Here is a 20,769-nt window from a genome sequence, read left to right as displayed (position 1 = left end):
TCATTGTCTTTGAAAATTAACGAGAGAATGATGACAAGGCGAGGAATGACTCCAGAGAAGTGCAAAGCAAGGCGAAGGCGAACCTTCAGAGAGGGATATTTATGTTATAGCTTTATGCTAATATTATGTAGCAAGCAATTACATCTGTATTCAGAATGGATAGCCCCACCATAATTGACAGTGACATAGAATGGCTGGCTACAGGACAGTCTGATCAAACGGGGAATGTCATACTCTGGTTTTAACTCGTTTTAGTCTGGCCTTTATCATTGGCTAGGCTGAACAATGAATGAATACAGTCAGACTCATTTAAAGCATAGCGTTGGGAGTGAAACTACATACTCTGTACATGATAATGAGAACATTTGTCTCATACTTGTTGAAGTGCATGTATATAACTGTGATGAGAATATTGTGAATTATGCTTCTAATTACATTTTCAGAGAAGGAAATATTAATGTAGTTATGGGTCATGCTGTATAAATTCAGTCATTGTACTGCTTTTAAATAGTTTATATGCAAGGTATGTGGCAGACAATGATTCTTTTAACCCTGTGTTTAAACCCCCCACCACTAGATAGCAGTACTGTAATCTCTCTTGACAAAACTTTTTTTTTTATTCTATGTTAATGTAATTAGAGTTTGATAATCATATGTCCCCTTGTTTACAGTATCTCAATTTAATCAAATATACTGTGGCTCTTGTATTTTGCATCAAGGCCTTGCCAATGCACAGACGTATTATCTTCTGTTAATTTTGTATCTTAATGCACGGAAATGCTGAAATCTGTGCTGAAAGGGTGGGACTTACATAGGACGCCCTTTCCTTCATTCATTGGATGAATGGTATTTTGCAACTCTGAAATCAGAAAAATGCTTCCTCATAGCAACGTCAAAGGAGGCAGACATTATATGGCCCAATTCATTACAGTCACTGAAAAAGGGAGGGGGAGAAATGAGGAGGAGGGAGAGAGAGAGAGGGAGAGAGAGAGAGGGAGAGAGTGAGGGAGAGAGGAGGAGGAGGGAGGAGGAGGAAGGTAGGGTGGGGTGGGGGGGGATTCATTAAAGCTCCTGGTTTAAGCCCAGCCCATTCTGAATATGTAAATGTCTCAGGCACAGAGAAAAACACAGCAAGAGAAAAAGTGAGGAGGGGAGAGAGAGAGAGAGAGAGAGAGAGAGAGAGAGAGAGAGAGAGAGAGAGAGAGGAAGAGGAGGGGAGCAGCATGAACAAGTGAGTGAGCGATCAAGGGAAAGAGAGCAAGAGAGTGAGGGAAAGAGAGCGAGCACTCTGAATTGTGAGTGGCTTACGACACTCAGTGAACAGAAGGTGCTTCTGCATGCACTGTCAGTGGACTGGTCTGCTGCAAGGGACTGCGCGCTCCTTTGCTTCCCACATTTACCGCCCCTGCCTGCCTACCAGCACCAGCCTTCAGCAGCCTCTTCCAGCTGGCTGAGAAAATACCCGGAGAGCGAGGGAGTGAAAGAGACCTGCGAGCCACGGGGGGATGCGAGAGGCTTCTTAACCGAGATGAGCCACTGAGATGACAAGGAATATTGTTACACAAGAAAACAGTGAACAGGCTTCACCTCTTTAAATCCGTTTTTTTTTTTTTTTTTTTTTTCCTCTTCCTCCGTCTTGCACCCGTCACTGAAAGCATGATTACCCGCTTGAATGGATTTAAACCTTACATGTCAGTGATTGCTTGCAGAGATGGACGGTAATATGCGTTGACAGATCTGCCGAAACTTAAGCAGGAAGGGGAGGAGAAAAGAGCAAGACAGATATTTAAAAAGATTTTTTTTTTTTTCCTTGGTCCTTTTTTTTTTTTTTTTCCTTTCTCTGGTTGTCTCTTCTCCCCTCTGATCATTGCAGCAGAGGACTGCGGAGGAGCAAAAGAGACAGAGCTCATGCATGCAGACAGGGGAACTTGCACTTCCTACCATCTCGCTGAAAGCTACTTGGATTCCTTCTCTTTCTGGCTCTTTCACTTGAGGAGAACTAAGACATTGTAAGCCTGCCAAGGATCTGGTGTCCACTGAAAAGAGAGAAGGGAGGGGGGGGGATTTGTACCACAGTAGGGTCTTTTTTAGATTCGCACATAATTAGTGTTGGGGCACAAAGCGAGACGCTGAATGGAGATTGTCAGCTTTTGGATAGGGGTGAGTAGGAATCTTTTCAAATAAGATCGATCAATGAGGACAGCTTTATTATAATTTTCTTTTTTCATCCCCTCTTCTCTCCACCCACTGCTTGATATACAAGATCATAAAAGAGACTTGTCCCTCATCCTTAGCATTTTCGAGAAGGATTTCTTTGCATTAAATAAATAAAAGGCACATACAATATCACTGCCTACGGCTAAAATACAAAATACAACTAATCATAGCAAAATTATTCAAAATGATGTGATAAATATGATATGATAGGTGCAAAACCAATATCCAGAGTGGTTCAATGGACATTTTCTCAGTGACATCCCTGGATATTTATGCTAATGGATTTCCTTCTAATTGGACTGTACTTAAAGTGGCCACTGAAGAAGCCCCCTGGGTTGATATTGTGTTCATTGGGCATTTTTCTGAGAACAGTTCCCTTGGCGGAGGGGGTTTGTCCAAGGCTGTGCCGCTGCGACAGCAAGCTGCTGTACTGCGAGGGGCTCAACCTCACAGACATTCCCCGCAATCTGAGCAGTGCCATGGGCCTGTCCATGAGAGAGAACAACTTGACCGAGCTGCGTGAGGGCCAACTGGCTGGTCTGTCGCAGCTCACCTGGCTATACCTAGATCACAACAACATTGACATTGTAGAGGAAGGTGCGTTTGACAGGCTAAGACGGGTCAAGGAGTTAGACCTGAGCAGCAACCGGATCGAGAGTCTGCCAAATGGTACCTTTAGGCCCCTCCCAAACCTGCGCATCCTGGACCTCTCATACAACAGGCTGCAGGCACTAGAGCCTGACCTGTTCCACGGCCTTAGAAAGCTCACCAATTTGCATTTGCGCTATAATGCTCTCAAATTTGTGCCAGTGCGAATTTTTCAAGACTGCCGGAGCATGCAGTTTCTGGACTTGGGATACAACCAACTGCAGAGCCTGGCACGAAACTCATTTGCTGGCCTCTTCAAGTTGTCTGAGTTGCATCTTGAGCACAATGAACTGGTGAAAGTCAACCTAGCCCACTTTCCACGCCTCATCTCTTTACGTACATTGTACATGCACAATAATCGTGCCACTATTGTTGTCAATACCCTGGAATGGACATGGCATTATTTAGAGAAGATTGATCTCTCATCCAATGAAATCGAGTACATTGAGCCTCATGTTTTTGAGAGTGCTCCCAGCCTCAAAGTGTTGATGCTAGACTCTAATCGGCTGACCTCGGTGGACCAGCGCATCCTGGATTCGTGGTCATCTCTGGACAGCATAACCCTGGCAGGGAATGAGTGGGAGTGCAGTCGCAACGTGTGTGCCTTGGCCTCTTGGCTGAGCGCCTTCCGAGGCCAGCGTGACAATTCCCTGCTGTGTTCAAGCCCCGACACCGCACAGGGTGAGGACGTGTTGGATGCTGTCTATGCTTTTCAGCTATGTGAGGACCCGCCACTGGAGGTGACAACAGCAGGCCTGTATGCCTCTACAAGGGATCTGGCCCAGGGTGGCTCTGTGTTCCTAGGCCCGTTTACACCCAACCCTTATGAGGGGGAGGGCAGTGAAGTGGTCACCAGCTCTTTCACTGTCACGGTGAGCCATGATGATCTGGAAAGCACCATGCAGATCCACAAGGTGGTGACTGGCACCATGGCGCTCATCTTTTCCTTTCTCATCATAGTGCTCATGCTGTACGTGGCATGGAAGTGCTTTCCAGCTGGAATACGACAACTGAGGCAGTGCTTCAGCAGCCAGCGTCGTAAGCAGAAGCAAAAGCAAAGCATGCAGCAGATGGCTGCAATTTCTACACCGGAGTACTATGTTGACTATAAACCCAACCACATCGAGGGAGCTTTGGTAATCATTAATGAATATGGCTCTTGCACTTGTCAACAGCAACCTTCTCGGGAATGTGAGGTGTGATCCTGCTTTGTGACGACGTCTTTACATGTGATTATGTGGATATACAGTAAATCCCCTTTTTGGATACACATATTGTTGGACACGAGGAATAAAAAAATATATTTTAGACACTTACTACACAGCGTCTCACTGTGATGTTGAAGGAGAGTGCTTTATGCAGCTGACTATATTGTGGTGGATCTACTGCTACTGCTGTCTACTGCTGATTCGAAGCCACAGGGCATAATGGGCACCTGACTCTTAGACCTGTTGATGTTCTACAGAAACACAGGGAGGAATACATTATGGGCACTGAGGCTTTTCTCTCATGGATGGATATATGAGCTTTAATGTGTCTTTCTACTTCAGGACTTTTAATTATTGTTTAAAGATAAACTGGGGACACACAAAAACAACAAAACAGAAAAAAAAGGTGAACCATTTGTATTATGGTAAACACAATATTTGACAAGCATTTAAAATATTAAAAAAAAACATGTTTAAGTTGGGTTGAAAATGTAAAGATAGTCTGTGTAAAATATGTTAAAAGAAGAAGTGCAAGTGTGGACAAAAATGACACAAGATAATCTATTTCTTTTGTAAACTACAAAAAAATGTTTAAATAAATGAATTGCTATTCACAGTAAACTCATTTGTATGTCAGAAGCCTGTCAGAGAGGATGGATGACAATAGACGCAGTCTTTGTGCCCGTGGACTGGAGAGCAATGTCTCTGCAGTGTATTGAACCAAAAAAAAGAAAGAAAAAAAAAAGAGATAAAAAAAATAAGAAAAACAGAAATAAGAGGCAGAGGGATATCTGCATCTCATCTCAAATGTAAAATCTATGGTCTGAATTTTAGATCTCTGTTTTAGCTCTCATATTTGTTCACTCACTGTGTTGCCTCGCTATCAGTGTAGTTTTTTTTCCCCCCCATTTCCCATTGCTTATCTGTGAACAGGTTACAATGATCTACATTTTAATCAGTTAGCATAATTTCATATTAATATATCACTATTTGTGTACCATCTAAGTAAAGAAAGCAGAGTGTCAAAGATCTAAAGCTATGCCTCTCATTGCTTCTAACTCTTTGGGTTTCACAGGAGTAATGCATCTTTTCACTGAATTAAGCACACTAATGACAACAATCATTCAACCCATGCATATGTAAACCAAGATACAATTTCAAATAGTCTCGGAATGATGACAGAAATTATCCACCAGCTTAAAAGAACGATTTCTTCACTGTGTTTTCATGTGATGTACAATGTTTGTTGAATACAACACCATTTTGAGGTGTAAATATATCCTTCTTCCTCTGGTGTTCATTGTGTAAATTAGTGCACTGACAGATGATGTGTTTCTTGGGTGCTTTGACATGAACAGTATGTTGTGTGAGAGGGGCGCAAGGAAAGGGAGATGGAGGAGCCCAACGACTGCAGAAAGAAGGAACAGACTGCTCTCTAGTGTGCATACTCTCATACTGTGGCTGCATTTTACCTACTGTGCACCATATTCTGCGTACCTTCTCAGCGGGACAAACTGCAATAGAGTGAATTTGCAGCAGCAAATACAATGCATCAATTTGCATCATTTTTGTGTTATTTTGCGATAAATTAAGATAATGTTTACAACTTGTAAGTCAGCGGGAATAAAAATGTTTTAAGAAATCACTGAAATTGGTCACATAATTAGTTTCAATACGAGCCAAAGGTAAACTTTAAAATTCACTCTCTTCAACCCCAGTCTGGTGGGTTTTTTTTTTGGTTTTTTTTTCTTTAACAATATGCATCAAAGCTCAGAAAACGCACGTAAGACATGGCTGGTCTTATCGAGGTAAAGATGGTTTACCGGATTTGGAATTGGTTGAGCTTTCTGAGGATAACAGCCAGGCTTGGAGGAAACTTTGACTGAGAAAAAGGTCAACACCTCAAGTCCCTTAGGTAATAATATTTCTTCAAAATAGGTTTACTAAGGTCTGAGATTAATTCACTTTGGTCTGGGTCAAGTGTCAGTGCTTTCAAATAAAATCATTTTCTACTGAAACTGTTTTGATTAGGAAAATGGCCGAACATTTTGACAGTATTCATTTGGAAATATTGCACAAATCTAACAAAATTGCTAACTCTCGGAAATAACTGATTCAATTCAATGTCACAAGATCACAGATATCTGGAGGGTCTAACAATATTAGCCATGACATATAAATATCGAGTTATCTTATTCTCCCCCACACCTTGAAGGACTCCTCTCAGGATAAATCCTATTACATAAAATACATATCAGCCTTATCAAAACGAAGCCCATCTGGGGATTTCACAGCAAATAAACTGAACTAAAATTGTAATAATTGCAAAGATAGAAAAAAAATCTGCATTGAATGATGTGGTATTAATACACCGCACATGAATAATTTCTGAACGATGTGATAAAAACATTTAATGATGAGCTAAAATCCTTTTTTTTTTTCCTTTCCCAAAATGCAGTTTTAGCATGCTTAGGTATATGTTATTTTAATGATTTCTAAATAGCACAAATTATGAGTTTTAATCTGAAACTGATATGAATAAGAACTGTAAAGTGACCCTGCATCACTGATTATTATAAATCCATTGTAAAAGTAACAGCCCGTGTAGGATGAAAAACAGGAGTTCAACGTGACTAATACACATACAACATTTTATCAAAATTAAATGCAGTATCAGATTCAATAATTTAATTAATGTTGCTATAATCCTCCACGTTAGCATCAACTGTATGTGATGTGGGAGTAACAAAAACCGCTCAGATTTGTGGTTATTTATTAGGTGACTCCTTTTGGTGAGAGATAATGTTAAAGCTGCCATGTGGGATTTATGGTCCATTTTTTATTTATGGTGCCAAAGAGTGTCCCAATTTAAAACTCGACATAGCAGTTAATCAAAACCACAACAGAATCTGAATGCAAATGACTGCAGTAGGTATAGCAGGGCATCATGATGGCAACATAGATTTATTTCGTTCTGGCATCTTTGCATCCTGCCATGAATTTCCACCTCCTGAGAGTCCTGCGGCACCTTAAACATGAAACTGCAGGGTAAATTTGAGGTCGTGGAGCTTCATTTGTATAAATATTGGATGATGCCTAGCATAGAGGCCAGGACTGGCACTGCTATTGATTTCATTTCACTCTTTTCTTAAACAAGCAACCAGGGCAAAAGGTGATGGAGAATGGCTCTGAATATTTTAAAAGCTTTGAGTCCTGAGGGCTGACGTTAAACTACTTTACACTTATCTCTATCCAGCTTCACCTTTACCTCTCTCTCTCTCCAGTTAACTTCTCTCTCCCTCTCAATGTGTTTCCATCTGTGTCCGTAAGACACAGTAAATGTGGAGAAAAACATCAATTCATCTTACTGACAATAGATCAAATCTCAGTTTGACCTAAGCCTAGGGTGATAATTCCCTGGGGGAAGATATGTGCTCTCAGACAGCTTCTATTATGAATGTCTTGATTGATGATTCTCAGTGAAAATCAATACAGATGAGTGGTAACCAAAATGATGATAGTGATAACAAATGTATTCATCTCTCCCTCACAGACAAGTATACACCAATGGTTGAGGTTGATATCTTTTATTTATACAAAAATCTATAACTGATTAGGATGATAAGTGGTTGACATGGTCAACAAATCAGGCCCAGTTCAGTCAGACAAAAGTAGAGGTTTGTTTTCTTTTTAAGAGCAGTTGGGAAGGAAAGCGTGACATTTGTTTAGTACTTTGCAGAGCCACATCTGTTTTCCAGCCAGAGGATAAACAGGGGGTTGTATGCACTGTACAATGAACTCGATAATAAGGCTGCAAAACATATGATGTATGTGTACACATGTACACTATATGTTAGCACATGTGGTTAAAAATAAGGTCAAATGGCATGGAAATCATATGATGGCTATGATTACAGTATACTGCAAGGCAATAATGAGAACTCAGCTAAGATGAGCAAAATGGAGATGAGTGAATAAAGTGAATGAATCAGAGAGTAAAGGTCAAAACCCTGAATATGAAAATGCACATGGGGGTGGAACAGTCAAAATGTGGGTCATTCAATAACAGGAAGCGAGGGGAGGGTCACATCTGAAAGTTCAACTCTAACTGTAGACTAAAATTTACAGCAACACATAGAAGACAATGTTAATAGCTAAAATACAAATAAAAACAATTCAGCCTCACTATGGAAACCAAACCTCAGTGGCGGCTGGTGAAGTTATTTTTTTGGTGGGACGCAGTACGCAGGTCAGTTTTCAGATGCGCTATAACCACATATCACCACTAGGATACAGCATGTGCAGATTAAAGAAGGTGTGTCAGGACTTCAGGAGATCATCTGTGGAGTACCTCAAGGATCTGTGATTGGTCCAAAGTTGTTCATACTTTATTTTAATGATATATTTGACCTAACACATTTCTGTAAGTTTGTGGTTTTTACAGATGTGACAAACATAATTTGCTCAGGTAAAATATTAAATAAACTTTTGGAGTTGAAAGGGAGTTGAAAATACTCACATGCTGGATTGATGTTAATAAATTGTCAAGGAAGTCAATTTATGGTTTTTGGAAGTCGTCAAAAAAATCACTGATGTAGTTTAACTAAAAATCTGTAATTGTGAGATCGGAAGAGTAGTTGAGAAAATTCCTCGGAGTTGTGATTGACCGTAAACTAAAATGGAGAAAACATATTGATTACATTAAAGGTAAACTTTCTAAATCAGTACGAATGCTTTATAAAACTAGAGAAGTTTTTACATTACAAAACGCTCTGTACCATTTATTGTTCGATTTTTTTCAACCTTACTGTCTTATTGTGTGGAGCTACGGGGATCCACCTTCAAAACAATAACTAATCCAATAATTGTACTGCAGAAACGAGCCATACCAATCATCCATAAAGCCGATCGTTACACACACACACATACACACACACACACACACACAACTCCACTGTTTCTCTATTCCCATGTTATGAAATTCAATGACTTGTTTTATTGCAAACTATGCAAATAATGTTCCGAGCCAAACAAAAGTCACTCCCTTACTCTGTTCAAAAGTTGTTTTCGATACGGGAAAGCAGGGATGATTTCAGAGGTGTTTGTATATTTACTGTACAAAAAGCTGTTAAACGTATAAAAAGATGTATTTCTGTTATTGGGGTTAAATTATAGAATGACATACATATAAATTTAAAGACATTCATAATGGTTTTCAAAACATTGCTTTGGAAAGATATTTTCAAGGAATACAAGCAGGACGGATTTTTGCAGTTTTGATTGGTAGCCTAAAACTGATTTAGATTTGAATGTAGGTGAGGCGTATATAAGCATTTAGCTTCTGCCTGAGCCTATTCAGTCCCGACATAATTCACAGTCGGTTGACTTCAAATTAGCCTCATTGTTTGTAGTTTCTGTATTATGGATGAGGACTGAATAAACAGAAATCTGAAACACTAAAGCACATGTACCAACATTTTAAAATATTAATTTAAATTAAAATACACAGTTTGTGTTTTCGGTCATTTTTTTTTTTTTTATATGCAAATTTCACCAGTCTAGCCTTCAAATATGCACATTTTTTCATGGCTCTATTGTTTAACCCTTTCATGCACAGTGGTCACTACAGTGGACAGCTATTCTACAGCTGTTCTCTTGTATATTCATGGATTTTGTTCTTCTTTTCGTTGTTTTTTTTTTTTTTTTTTTTTTTTACACATATCTTTATTGAAGTTTTAAGACACTACATATCTTTTCTGACATGAATTGGTAGCATTATGTAGATCTCTCCTGAGGATAAACCCCCAGAATCACAAGCCTTCCCCACAGTTTTCACACAATTTATCAGTAAATACATCTTTCTGTGCGTCAAAAATTAAATGTGTGTCCAGCTGAGTGGATATTTTTGCAACTTCATGAATTTTTTTTGGTCATTATTACTTTTTTAAATGTATTTTTAATTTTCTTTCTTTTTTTTAAAAATTATTTTTCTTTTCTTTTTTTATTTTTCAGAAGAAAATTTTCTATCACATTGTTTTTTTCATGCCTAAAGAGGAATAAAAACACTCAGGAAAAAAATTTTGATTAAGGTTCTCGTAATTCGTGCATGAAAGGGTTAAGTCAGTCATGCCCCTGATCAGACTTTCCACTGATAGTATGGATGATGCATTTAGACGAGTGCTTCAGTTAAACTACACGTTAAATGGTGTTGTTGTCACTTCTCTTGTAGTGTTAACCACTGAGCTACCCAACCGTTGTATTGTGACTCAGTAGTATTACCTCCTATCGGGATGTGACGTTTACTTCTGCGGGTGGTGCTTAGGTGTGATTATTTTGCACCCTGAGGCTCTACTATCTCTTGTATTGAGGGTGGTCTACTGTACCATTTATAACGAGAGTCTCTTATGGTAAACGAGAGCCCTCGTGGTATCTATATTGTAAAAGTCAAGTGGCCTCTGTGTGCATGTATGTGTGTGTGTGTCTGGATTCACACAAAATCCGGAAAGAGCTGACTGCTGCAGTTTGTCATACATGTGTATATTTGGTCAAGGAACAGACTAGGAAAAACGGCAAGTTGATAGGACCAGTATTTTGGGAGATATTAGTAATTTTGGAATACAATAGCCTTACAATCACGTTGCTATACCCAGAATGCTTTGACAGTGACTGCTGGACAAATGCAGTACAGCATGTACAAATTAAGGTTTTAATAGTTTTAGATTTTTCATTATAGTTTAGTTTTATTTAGTTTTGATGTTTTTTCTCTCTAATTCAGTTAGTTTTAATTCATTTTTAGAGCAGGTTTGCTTGTTTTGTTTTTTTTTTATTAGTTTTCGTTATTTTCGAAATACTTAGTTTTAGTTTATTTTTAGTTTTTTTTATATCTTTTCTCTTCTTCTCCATTGTATTCAAATAAATCCCAGACAGGACTCTGCTGCTTTCTCCCAACTTTAGTCTCCATGTTTCCAGGTAGAGTGGGGACCAGAAGAAGACTGTAAACCACAAGTGACGGACCGTTAAATATCATATGGTGACAGCAGATAAAATCGCTTGAGGGAAATAAATCAATTTTTATCAATCCGACATTGACAAAGACGAAAACGAAGGGAATTTTATCCATAATTTTTAAATGTTTTAGTTAGTTTTGTAAGCACACAATACAGTTTCAGTTAGTTATCGTTTTTTTTGTTTTTTTTTTTCTTTTAATTATAGTTTATTTCAGTAAACGAAAATGTTTTTACAATTCTAGTTTTTGTCATTTCGTTAGTTTTCGTTAACGATAATAACCTTGGCACAAATACACGACGGCATAAAAACTACCTCATCTAGGGTCAACGCGCTAGTCAAGTATAGACTTCAGGACTGCACCCATGTTTATCCCAGCGTGCCTGTGCGACTAAACATCACTCTGCGGATCTTTGGGAAAGAGCTTGCATCACAATCTGTAGCAGGAGGGAGGTCCTTCGAGACGCAAACAAATCCTTAAAAAATAAATTAACCTGGCTTCCTGTGAGCGCTATTGATCGGGCAACATTCTGCCATCTCATTGGGACTGGGACTGTGGTGCATAATAAACACTTAACACCCCCTCATAACTGGATGGAGAGCTAAATCATGGGTGTCAGCATGTACTGCAGTAGGCTGTAAGGCGCTGGTGATGACTAATGACAATGTGTGGGTGGCTTTCCACTGCTTCTTTTAAAACAGGTGGGTTTTTATGATCAATATTCTAATCATCATCAACATTATCTCTGAATCCAAAAGCACTGACACGCCGTTTTAATCGCATTTTAAAGCCTATGTGCTTCTAAACAGAGCTGCTCGTCATTGCTGTATATGTGACATCACTGCACTAAATGCATAACAACAAATAACGCCACTGCCGCTCGTATAATCATGTTTTTTTTAACTGTCTTCTAAAATAAAAAAAATAAAAAATAAAAAAAAAAAACCAAAAAACTGGTTTTACCCTTTTCAAATCTGTGTTTAACTCTCAAAGACCTGAACAACCGCAGTCAACCAAAAGCATCTACTGATCTAAAATGTTAAATATCTTCTTATTTTCTATCAATACATATAAATAATTCAGGTCAAATGCAGTTTCTCAGCTTTTCAGCTGAATCAACTATAACCCATTTGGATGTTCAGAGGCACCGTAGTGAACATAAAAACACCTTCATCTTCCGCAACATTGATTCACCAGTAAAACCCAGGACGTCTAACAAATGATAGTGGATGTAAATGCTTGTTTTGATTTTCAAATAATGATCTTTTTTCAGTTTTCTCTGTTATGATATAATAACCTTTGAATTTACTTTGAGCTTTTATGAACAACTACATGATCAGTAAATTATATATAGGAAAATACCTGATTTTCACTGGAAAATGCAAGAGATTATATTATAATAAATGGCAACAAATCACTTAGGAAAGGATTCATGTAGAGAAAATTTAATTTGGAAGTTGACACAAAAACTGATGTAGGTCCCACCTGATCATTCATTCCTAAACAACACAATACTAATATTTTACCTTACAAAAAGTTCTTAAATATTTACATCTTGGTACCACTCTTTTTCATTGCTGTCAATTACTTCATGCTACTCCTGCATAAATGCAAGCAGCTCCGTTTGGTTTGGAAGGCTTCTGACCATCCGTCTTACTCTGGATTACATTTCAGAAGTTTTCAAGGTGGCTCAAGTTAGGGATGAGCATTAGTATCAGCAGAAATCAACACTGTTCTTCTAACAGAAAATAAAATGACATCTGTTGTGTTATATTGAAGCTTAATTCATTAATGTAAAATAATGAATGCTGATACGTTTAACTGTTTAAAACCTGCCGTGTCATCGCTGACGCACCATACACATATACAGTTTGGATGGCTGTAACTCTTTCACTGTTTGTGCAATTGGAAAAATTCTAACAGTTTCTAAAACCTGAGACATTGCACTTTATAGGTTTTATTGGGTCATTACAGTAATTTCACTCACGCCTGTTCTAGAAACTGGAGAAGAAGCTGTTTTAACAGGATTATAACATGCAGGAAATTGTAAATGATTACTAGATTTTGAAATATCTGGGAAAAAAAAAAGTGCTCTGGAAAAATGGGCAAACGGACTCACTCGCAGAATATTTTCTAAACTTTTTATAGTTAAAATGAGAAAAAAAAAAGCCATTTTAGACTCAGGGTTTATAGGGTTAAAACAGTTCACTTGTTTTTACTAATGAAAATGATGAAGCACAAAAAACAACCAAATAAACAAAAAAGAAAAGAAAACCGGTGTCTGGATAGGCTACTATCTGCCATATTGTTATTTTATTTGCTTGTTTTGGTATCAGCTGTGAAATTCCTTAATTAAAGCTTTCCTAGTTCAGTTCTGGAAATTCAGAAAGCTCTCTTAATTTATTTTTTTTCCCCCCACAGTCATGTATGTAAAAATTGGCGATACTTTAAAAGCAATTAAATGTCAGATTCTGAAGTCTCCTACAGTTTACTTGAGAATCCACCCCTTGTTAAAATGGAACAAACTGTCAGAATAATAACTTTACTAATGCAGACACAGGTCCAGTAGGGCACTGTAATTATATTCATTACTCAGGCTAACTCTCCAGGCAACCTATAGCTCTCATCGCCCACTACCTCATTTACATGCCACATATTCAAGCAACACTGAATTAATAATAATCACTGGAGTCATTATTCTTACCTACATATGGTTCTGTAGGTAGAGCGGTGGTGACTGCCGAGAGAGGTGCAAATGGTTGGAAAACAGGGACAAAGTTGGCAACTGAATATTCATTATAGTGACTCAAGGATGGACAGTAAACTAAATACCGACTACTATTACTATTACCATTATTATTGTTGTTGTTTCATAGTTAACTTTCTTGCTATGACTCATTCACATTAGATTATGCTAATGTTTTGTCTTGCGTTTCACAAAAACATCAGGGTCGGCCAGTGAGATAATACATGGTAACAGCTGGGCTCGCATCTGGGACTCCATGTAACCCGTCTAACAGCAGATGTGGGTCAGCGCCTAATTTTCAGAGTATTACCGTCGCTGAGCTACACAGCTTTATCCAGGACTGGACACAGGATTTATTATTCATTCATTATTATTATTCATACCTTACAGATACACCCTGTCTCGACTGATGAGATACATAATACACGGCAGATCATATAAGCTAATAGTTTTCCTTTACAGATGCACCAGATCATTCTTTGTTCTCCATGTGGGAGCTGTAACCCTAAAAATGTCCCTGTTAAATTAGATGCCTGAGGACATGTATCTAACACATGCTCCATCACCCACTCAAGGTAGAAGCGATCAATAAAATGAATGGCTGAGGTTTTCCTAAGTGCAGATATACGCACTTGTACGATAGAAACAGAACGAGCCTTTTTCATGACGTCATCTACTCACACTAGACACATAAATTATAGAGTAATTACTGGACGTTTCTGACTTGGAAAATAATAGAATTTGCTTGAGTATTGGCTGGTATAAGAGCAAAAAAGACAAAAAAAAAAAAAAAAGAGACAGAAATGTGTGAGAAAAGCAGGACGTTTACAACATTACAGGTACAGGAAGTAAAGGTTTAAAAATACGTGGAATGGATTTGAGAAAGGTAACAAAGAAATGATCAGGCAAACAATTGGGAATCTTTCAAAGGCAAACAAAATCAAGGTGGCTCAAGTTAGGGATGAGCATTAGTATGATCTGAAATCAACATTGTTCCTCTGACAGAAAATACAATGACATCTGTTGTGTTCTACTGAAGTTTAATTCATTAATGTAAAATAATGAATGCTGAAATGTTTAAAGCAGTTGAGTTGTTTTTACTAATGAAGATGATGAAGGTTTCTCCGGCACAAAAAAATAACCAAATAAACAAAAAGAAAATAAAACGTCTGTCTGGGTTACTATCTGCCAAATTGTTATTTAATTTGCTTGTTTTGGTATCGGCCATGAAATTCATTAAATAAAGCTTTCCTACTTCAGTTCTGGAAATTCAGAGCGGTCTCTTAATTTGGTAAATTAACGGTCAAAAATCACTCTTCTAATGTCAAGTGAAATCATTTTAATCTGTGTTTTCTGCATCTATGAATGTATTAGAAATGAGAAATCTCCTAATCCGCTTCCTCATAAAGTGGCTGTAGATTCTGAAATCAATAAACACAGAATGTTTATTTTTATGATCAACTTTATGGATCTAAATTTCTGCCAGATTGTCATTTGGGGGACATTCTGACCTCTGTGACGACCAGTACTGGAAACTGAAGTGTTCTGAATGAGTATTTAGATTCTTTATCGTACACATGTGTGGCCTTTAACTGAATATAAACTATAGACAATATATTAAAAACAAGACTGGTTACTTTTGGAACATTTTTTTTTTTTTTTCCTACCCTTGAAAGTCAATCATTGTTCATTTCTTTGCCCCAGCACCCATATCTATACATCACATTTATGCTAAATCACAGGTGTCAAACATGCGACCCGGGGGCCAAAACCGGCCCGCCAAAGGTTCCAATCCGGCAAGTGCAAGTTAGGGCATCAAACTCAAAAATAATATTATAATAACCTATAAATAATGACAATACCATTTTTTTTTTTAGTGCAAAAAACATTAAATTATGAAAATGTTTCCATTAACAAACTATCCTTTAACAATAAAATGTGAATAACTTCAACAAATATGAACAACCTGAAATGTCTGAAGAAAATTAAGTATAATTTTAACAATATTCTGCCTGTTACTGAATGTTTTGTACCTTTGTAGATCTGACCTACAGGGTGGGGAAGCAAAATTTACAATGAACATTTAGTTGTTTTTTTCTCAGCAGGCACTACGTCAATTGTTTTGAAACCAAACATATATTGATGTCATAATCATACCTAACACTATTATCCATACCTTTTCACAAACTTTTGCCCATATGAGTAATCAGGAAAGCAAACGTCAAAGAGTGTGTGATTTGCTGAATGCACTCGTCACACCAAAGGAGATTTCAAAAATAGCTGGAGTGTCCGTAAAGACTGTTTATAATGTAAAGAAGAGAATGACTATGAGCAAAACTATTACGAGAAAGTCTGGAAGATACTATTAAAGAAGAATGGGAGAAGTTGTCACCCCAAAATTTGAGGAACACTTGCGCAACTTTCAGGAAGTGTGTGAAGGCAGTTATTGAGAAAGAAGGAGGACACATAGAATAAAAACATTTTCCATTATGTACATTTTCTTGTGGCAAATAAATTCTCATGACTTTCAATAAACTAATTGGTCATACACTGTCTTTCAATCCCTGCCTCAAAATATTGTAAATTTTGCTTCCCCACCCTGTATAATGCATATGTATAAATGATAAGTCGAGGCATAATATTGATAAAATTCTACTTATACTCCTTAACAAATTCCATTTTTTTCCCCCAGGTTATTCACATCCTTTTTGTTTGGCTCATTTGTAAATGTAAATATTGGCATAACTGAATGTTATTTTTTTGCACTAAAACAATTTGGAGTTGTCATTATTTATTGGCTATCATGCTATTATTTTACTGGTCCGGCCCACCTCAGATTAAATTGGGCTGAATTGTTGGCCCCCGCAAGAAAATGAGTCTGACACTCCTGTGCTAAATGATTCATGAGGAGGTTTCATTATTCATAATGAAATAAACCTGATAAAAGTCAATTGCAAACAACAAGTGCTCTCAAAGAGTTTCAGATGTAAAGCACTGTGAGATGGTAGGAGCTCTTTTTTGTATAAAAAGTTAACATGGGTTAAGCGAAGTAAAAATAGACAGCATTTATCATTTCCTATTTATCTGATCAGTGTCAGGATGAATAAATGCTATTCTACCCGCTCTCCTTGCTCCCTCTCTCTTCCCTGTCTGTGAGGGCAGATTGGCATCTCTCCAGTAGCCAATGAGATTGGCTGCATAAATGGAATTGCCCCATTCTCCAAGTGTCAGCTGAGCGGGGGGGGGGGGGTGCTCAGTGTATACTAAATACACTGGGCTAAAACGCATCCTTGGTGCAGCAGGTGCTGAAGGAGAATGTCTGGTGAAACCATTCTCACTGTGACAGCCAATGCATGAAATCTAATCTAGGTCATAAACTTAAAAAAGAAAAAGAAAAAAGATGAACTTACCTGTCATAATAAACACAGATCAGATGAGCAGAGGATCCACGAGGAATGCCAAAAGGGAAAGAGAGAAGAAAATACATGTTAAAAGTCAACAATTTTATTCATTTTTGACCATAGATCTATTAAAATATATGGCTGTTTAAAACAGCAGAGAAGCATTTAATCAACTCAGGATTGCAGGGGTTATTTTGGGACATGAAAAAGGTTTGGGAGACTAACAGATTGCTATGAGATTAAACAGTCCATGACAGAGTACAGCACCACAAAGTGTTTACATTACATAGACCAGAGAGCCTACAGTGCCGGAGGTAAACCGACCACACGTTTAACGCATACCATAGCTAGCGACAGCCGTCATAGTCAACGGCAAATAAGGGGAAAGCAAAGATATAACTTTCTATCTGGAGACTGCGTTGACAATAAAAAAAAAAATTGTGAGAGCAGACAGTGACACCGGCATCCCCTTCCACCGACCAGACATGCATCATAACACTACAAGTCTATATAACTTTATAACTCCACAGTGCTTCTGTGCAGTCTGACAGTGCTGTGCAAATCTTATCACAATGCTGTTGTTACTGCTTTACACAAACAGAAAAAAAAAAAAAAAAAAAAAAAAAGATGCCCCTGTTTGAGTGGCTGCCACTGTTTCCCTAGCTCTGACTGCAGACTCATCCTGGGACTCTATGTTCTCCTAGTGCTATTCACCCTTTTCTCTTATCATTCTCCAGACTAGTGGTGACGTTTAACTGCCCACAGCTATGAATCTGAGCACTACTATCTGTGTAAAGGCGATGACCCGTTCCAAGCGTCTCCGTGTATTTAGAAAAATCTCTTGCGTCCAATTTAGATTAGGATAACAACCCCATAGTCACACTATCACCAGGATACCAATAACATTGTGATGATAATAATAATTATATTGGATTCTTTTATTACATGCACTCGGGAAAGCCACCATAATTGATATAAATGGAGTTAACTCAGCTATGTACATTTACTAGAAGTTAATAAAAAAAAAAAAAAAAAAGCTCTGCAGGGAGATACCGACCACAATAGAAAGGGCAACTTATACTTCTTTGTAGTTTTTTTTTTTTGCTTTCTCACTGCAGCAGATGAATGATTATTCATTTTCAAAGGTGTAATCCGCCAGCAGGAACATATCAATAATAATTCTGTCAAATAAAAAAAAAAGTGTGACATTGAAAACAGCCCCTGAATTACTCTTTATGAGATACTAGGAATCTGCCGCAACATCAGTCATGTAATGAATGTGCAAACTGTGATATGTCATACGTCCATTTACATTTATACAGGGTGGGGAAGCAAAATGTACAATATTTTGAGGCAGGGATTGAAAGACAGTGTATGACCAATTACTTTATTGAAAGTCATGAGAATTTATTTGCCACAAGAAAACTGACATAATAGAAAATGTTTTTATTCTATGTGTCCTCCTTCTTTCTCAATAACTGCCTTCACACACTTCCTGAAACTTGTGCAAGTGTTCCTCAAATATTCGGGTGACAACTTCTCCCATTCTTCTTTAATAGTATCTTCCAGACTTTCTCGTAATAGTTTTGCTCATAGTCATTCTCTTCTTTCCATTATAAACAGTCTTTATGGACACTCCAACTATTTTTGAAATCTCCTTTGGTGTGACGAGTGCATTCAGCAAATCACACACTCTTTGACGTTTGCTTTCCTGATTACTCATATGGGCAAAAGTTTCTGAAAAGGTATGGATAATAGTGTTAGGTATGATTATGACATCAATATATGTTTGGTTTCAAAACAACTGACGTAGTGCCTGCTGAGAAAAAACAACTAAATGTTCATTGTAAATTTTGCTTCCCCACCCTGTAAATGTGTAAAGCTGTTCAACTCTAGATCATATATTTTAACACATGGTATTTGAAACAAAATAATCTACATCCATTTAATATCATTCAATTAGATGTGATCCTATATATGTCTGTATTCAGGTTGGTTCTTGCATTGTATAATCCTTCTTTACTAGTATCATTTACTGACAATATTTAGATTTTTTTTTTTCCATTTAAAGGGGTCATATTTTGCTAAACCTACTTTTATTAGTCTTTGGTACATTTATTTGTGTATTTGGACCCTAACAGTTCAAAAAGTTTGAATTTGAACCCTCCGGGTGCTACAAAGCTGTCTTTATATTAATTTTGGGAAAAATCGAGTGGATTTCTACAACCTGTTTTAATTCCTGCTTAATTTGTTACATCTATAACTAGTTACGTCACGACATTTGCACATATAAGGTCAAGACTTCTGTCGAACATTTCTCTGAGTGCGACATAATTAATAATTAATAATCAGCGGCAGAGGTTGTAGTCCATACTGAAAATATGTCCAAACTTTGAGCTGATTACATAAAATGCTCAGTTGTTGGTTGAACGGGACAGAACTGCATAGCCAACAACCTGGAGGGGGCGGGGCATGAAGTGGTTCATTTGCATTTAAAGGGCCAGCGCTCAAAATGACCTTTCTGGTGTCATTACTCAGAAATAGGATTGAAGATGGACCTGTAGAGTTGAAATAATGAAGAATTCAGACCTAAATATAGCATTTACATCAGTTGTTCTCAACCTTTTTTGTCTTGTGACCTCATTTTAACATCTCAAATTTCAGGCAACCCCAGAAAAAACTGAGACTATTTTTTTTTTTGCAAAAATTAATTTATTTTTGATCATGTAATAGTTTGCTATACTATGTTGCAAATAAACATTAATTTTAGATGACATTTAGTCTATATAATGTGTATTATTATGGACGGAAGCAGAAAAGCCAGGTGTAGATTACTGCACAAAGTGAGAATTTGATTTTCCTTGGTCAGGATATGTACAGTCAGTCCAGCTTGGATTTACAAGGCTGACAATTAATACTGAACAAACAAGAACTCAAACTATGAATTATGAAAGAGCTGCAGCATCTGAAACCGACCACAATGAACATTTGACAGATAAACAGTACCACAGTGCTTCAGTTTCAGCTTCACAGTTTGTCATGTCTGTTATGGATTGGGATTGTCTCTGTCAACTCACCATATATTTTTTATTAGTAAGGTTTTTTTTTGGTTTTTTTTTTCATCACTGTCGATGGATATTTAATGCAAGAATTGAATGAAATTCTTGTCACTTGGAGGCTTATTGTTCAAATTCTTTCAGTCTTTGGGCCTTAGTAGTCACATGATATGCTAGAGGACAAATATGAGTAAATCTGTGGTAAATATGGTGCACAGGCTGTAACAGGAGTTTTTAATATTTCCAAAAACTCATGCTATCCACTCTAAGTCTGAACAAAAAACCTGAAATTTAACCTCTGATTTTGCAAATACTTATAAAAAACAAACAAACAACAAAACAACTGCTAAACAACAGAAATTTCTTTTATCAATTATTAGAAATTTCAAGTGACCCCATTTGAATTCCACGTGTTGATTCCCGACCCCAAGGTTGAAAAACACAGATTTACAGTTTATGTAGACTACAGGGAAATGTTTTAAAATGC

General features: G+C 37.5%; 2 protein-coding genes across 2 annotated transcripts in view; one reads left to right on the top strand and one right to left on the bottom strand.

Annotated features, from left to right (window-relative positions):
- ctnna2 (catenin (cadherin-associated protein), alpha 2) overlaps positions 1-20,769 on the bottom strand; it is a 602,172-nt gene that overhangs the window by 259,105 nt on the left and 322,298 nt on the right.
- Positions 1,279-5,720, top strand: lrrtm1 (leucine rich repeat transmembrane neuronal 1). The gene has a single exon (XM_030138936.1). It carries the CDS (start codon positions 2,490-2,492, stop codon positions 4,065-4,067), a length of 1,578 nt encoding a protein of 525 aa, XP_029994796.1. The 5' UTR covers positions 1,279-2,489; the 3' UTR covers positions 4,068-5,720.

This window comes from Sphaeramia orbicularis, chromosome 1 (genome assembly GCF_902148855.1).
Source record: "Sphaeramia orbicularis chromosome 1, fSphaOr1.1, whole genome shotgun sequence".
NCBI classification, from domain to species: Eukaryota; Metazoa; Chordata; class Actinopteri; order Kurtiformes; family Apogonidae; genus Sphaeramia; species Sphaeramia orbicularis.
The sequence above is the reverse complement of the archived record's forward strand: the minus strand, read 5'-3'. Positions and strand labels throughout refer to the sequence as shown.

Excerpts from the sequence above, each read along its gene's own strand:
- lrrtm1 (XM_030138936.1), top strand. The coding sequence starts at position 2,490 with ATGCTAATGGATTTCCTTCTAATTGGACTGTACTTAAAGTGGCCACTG.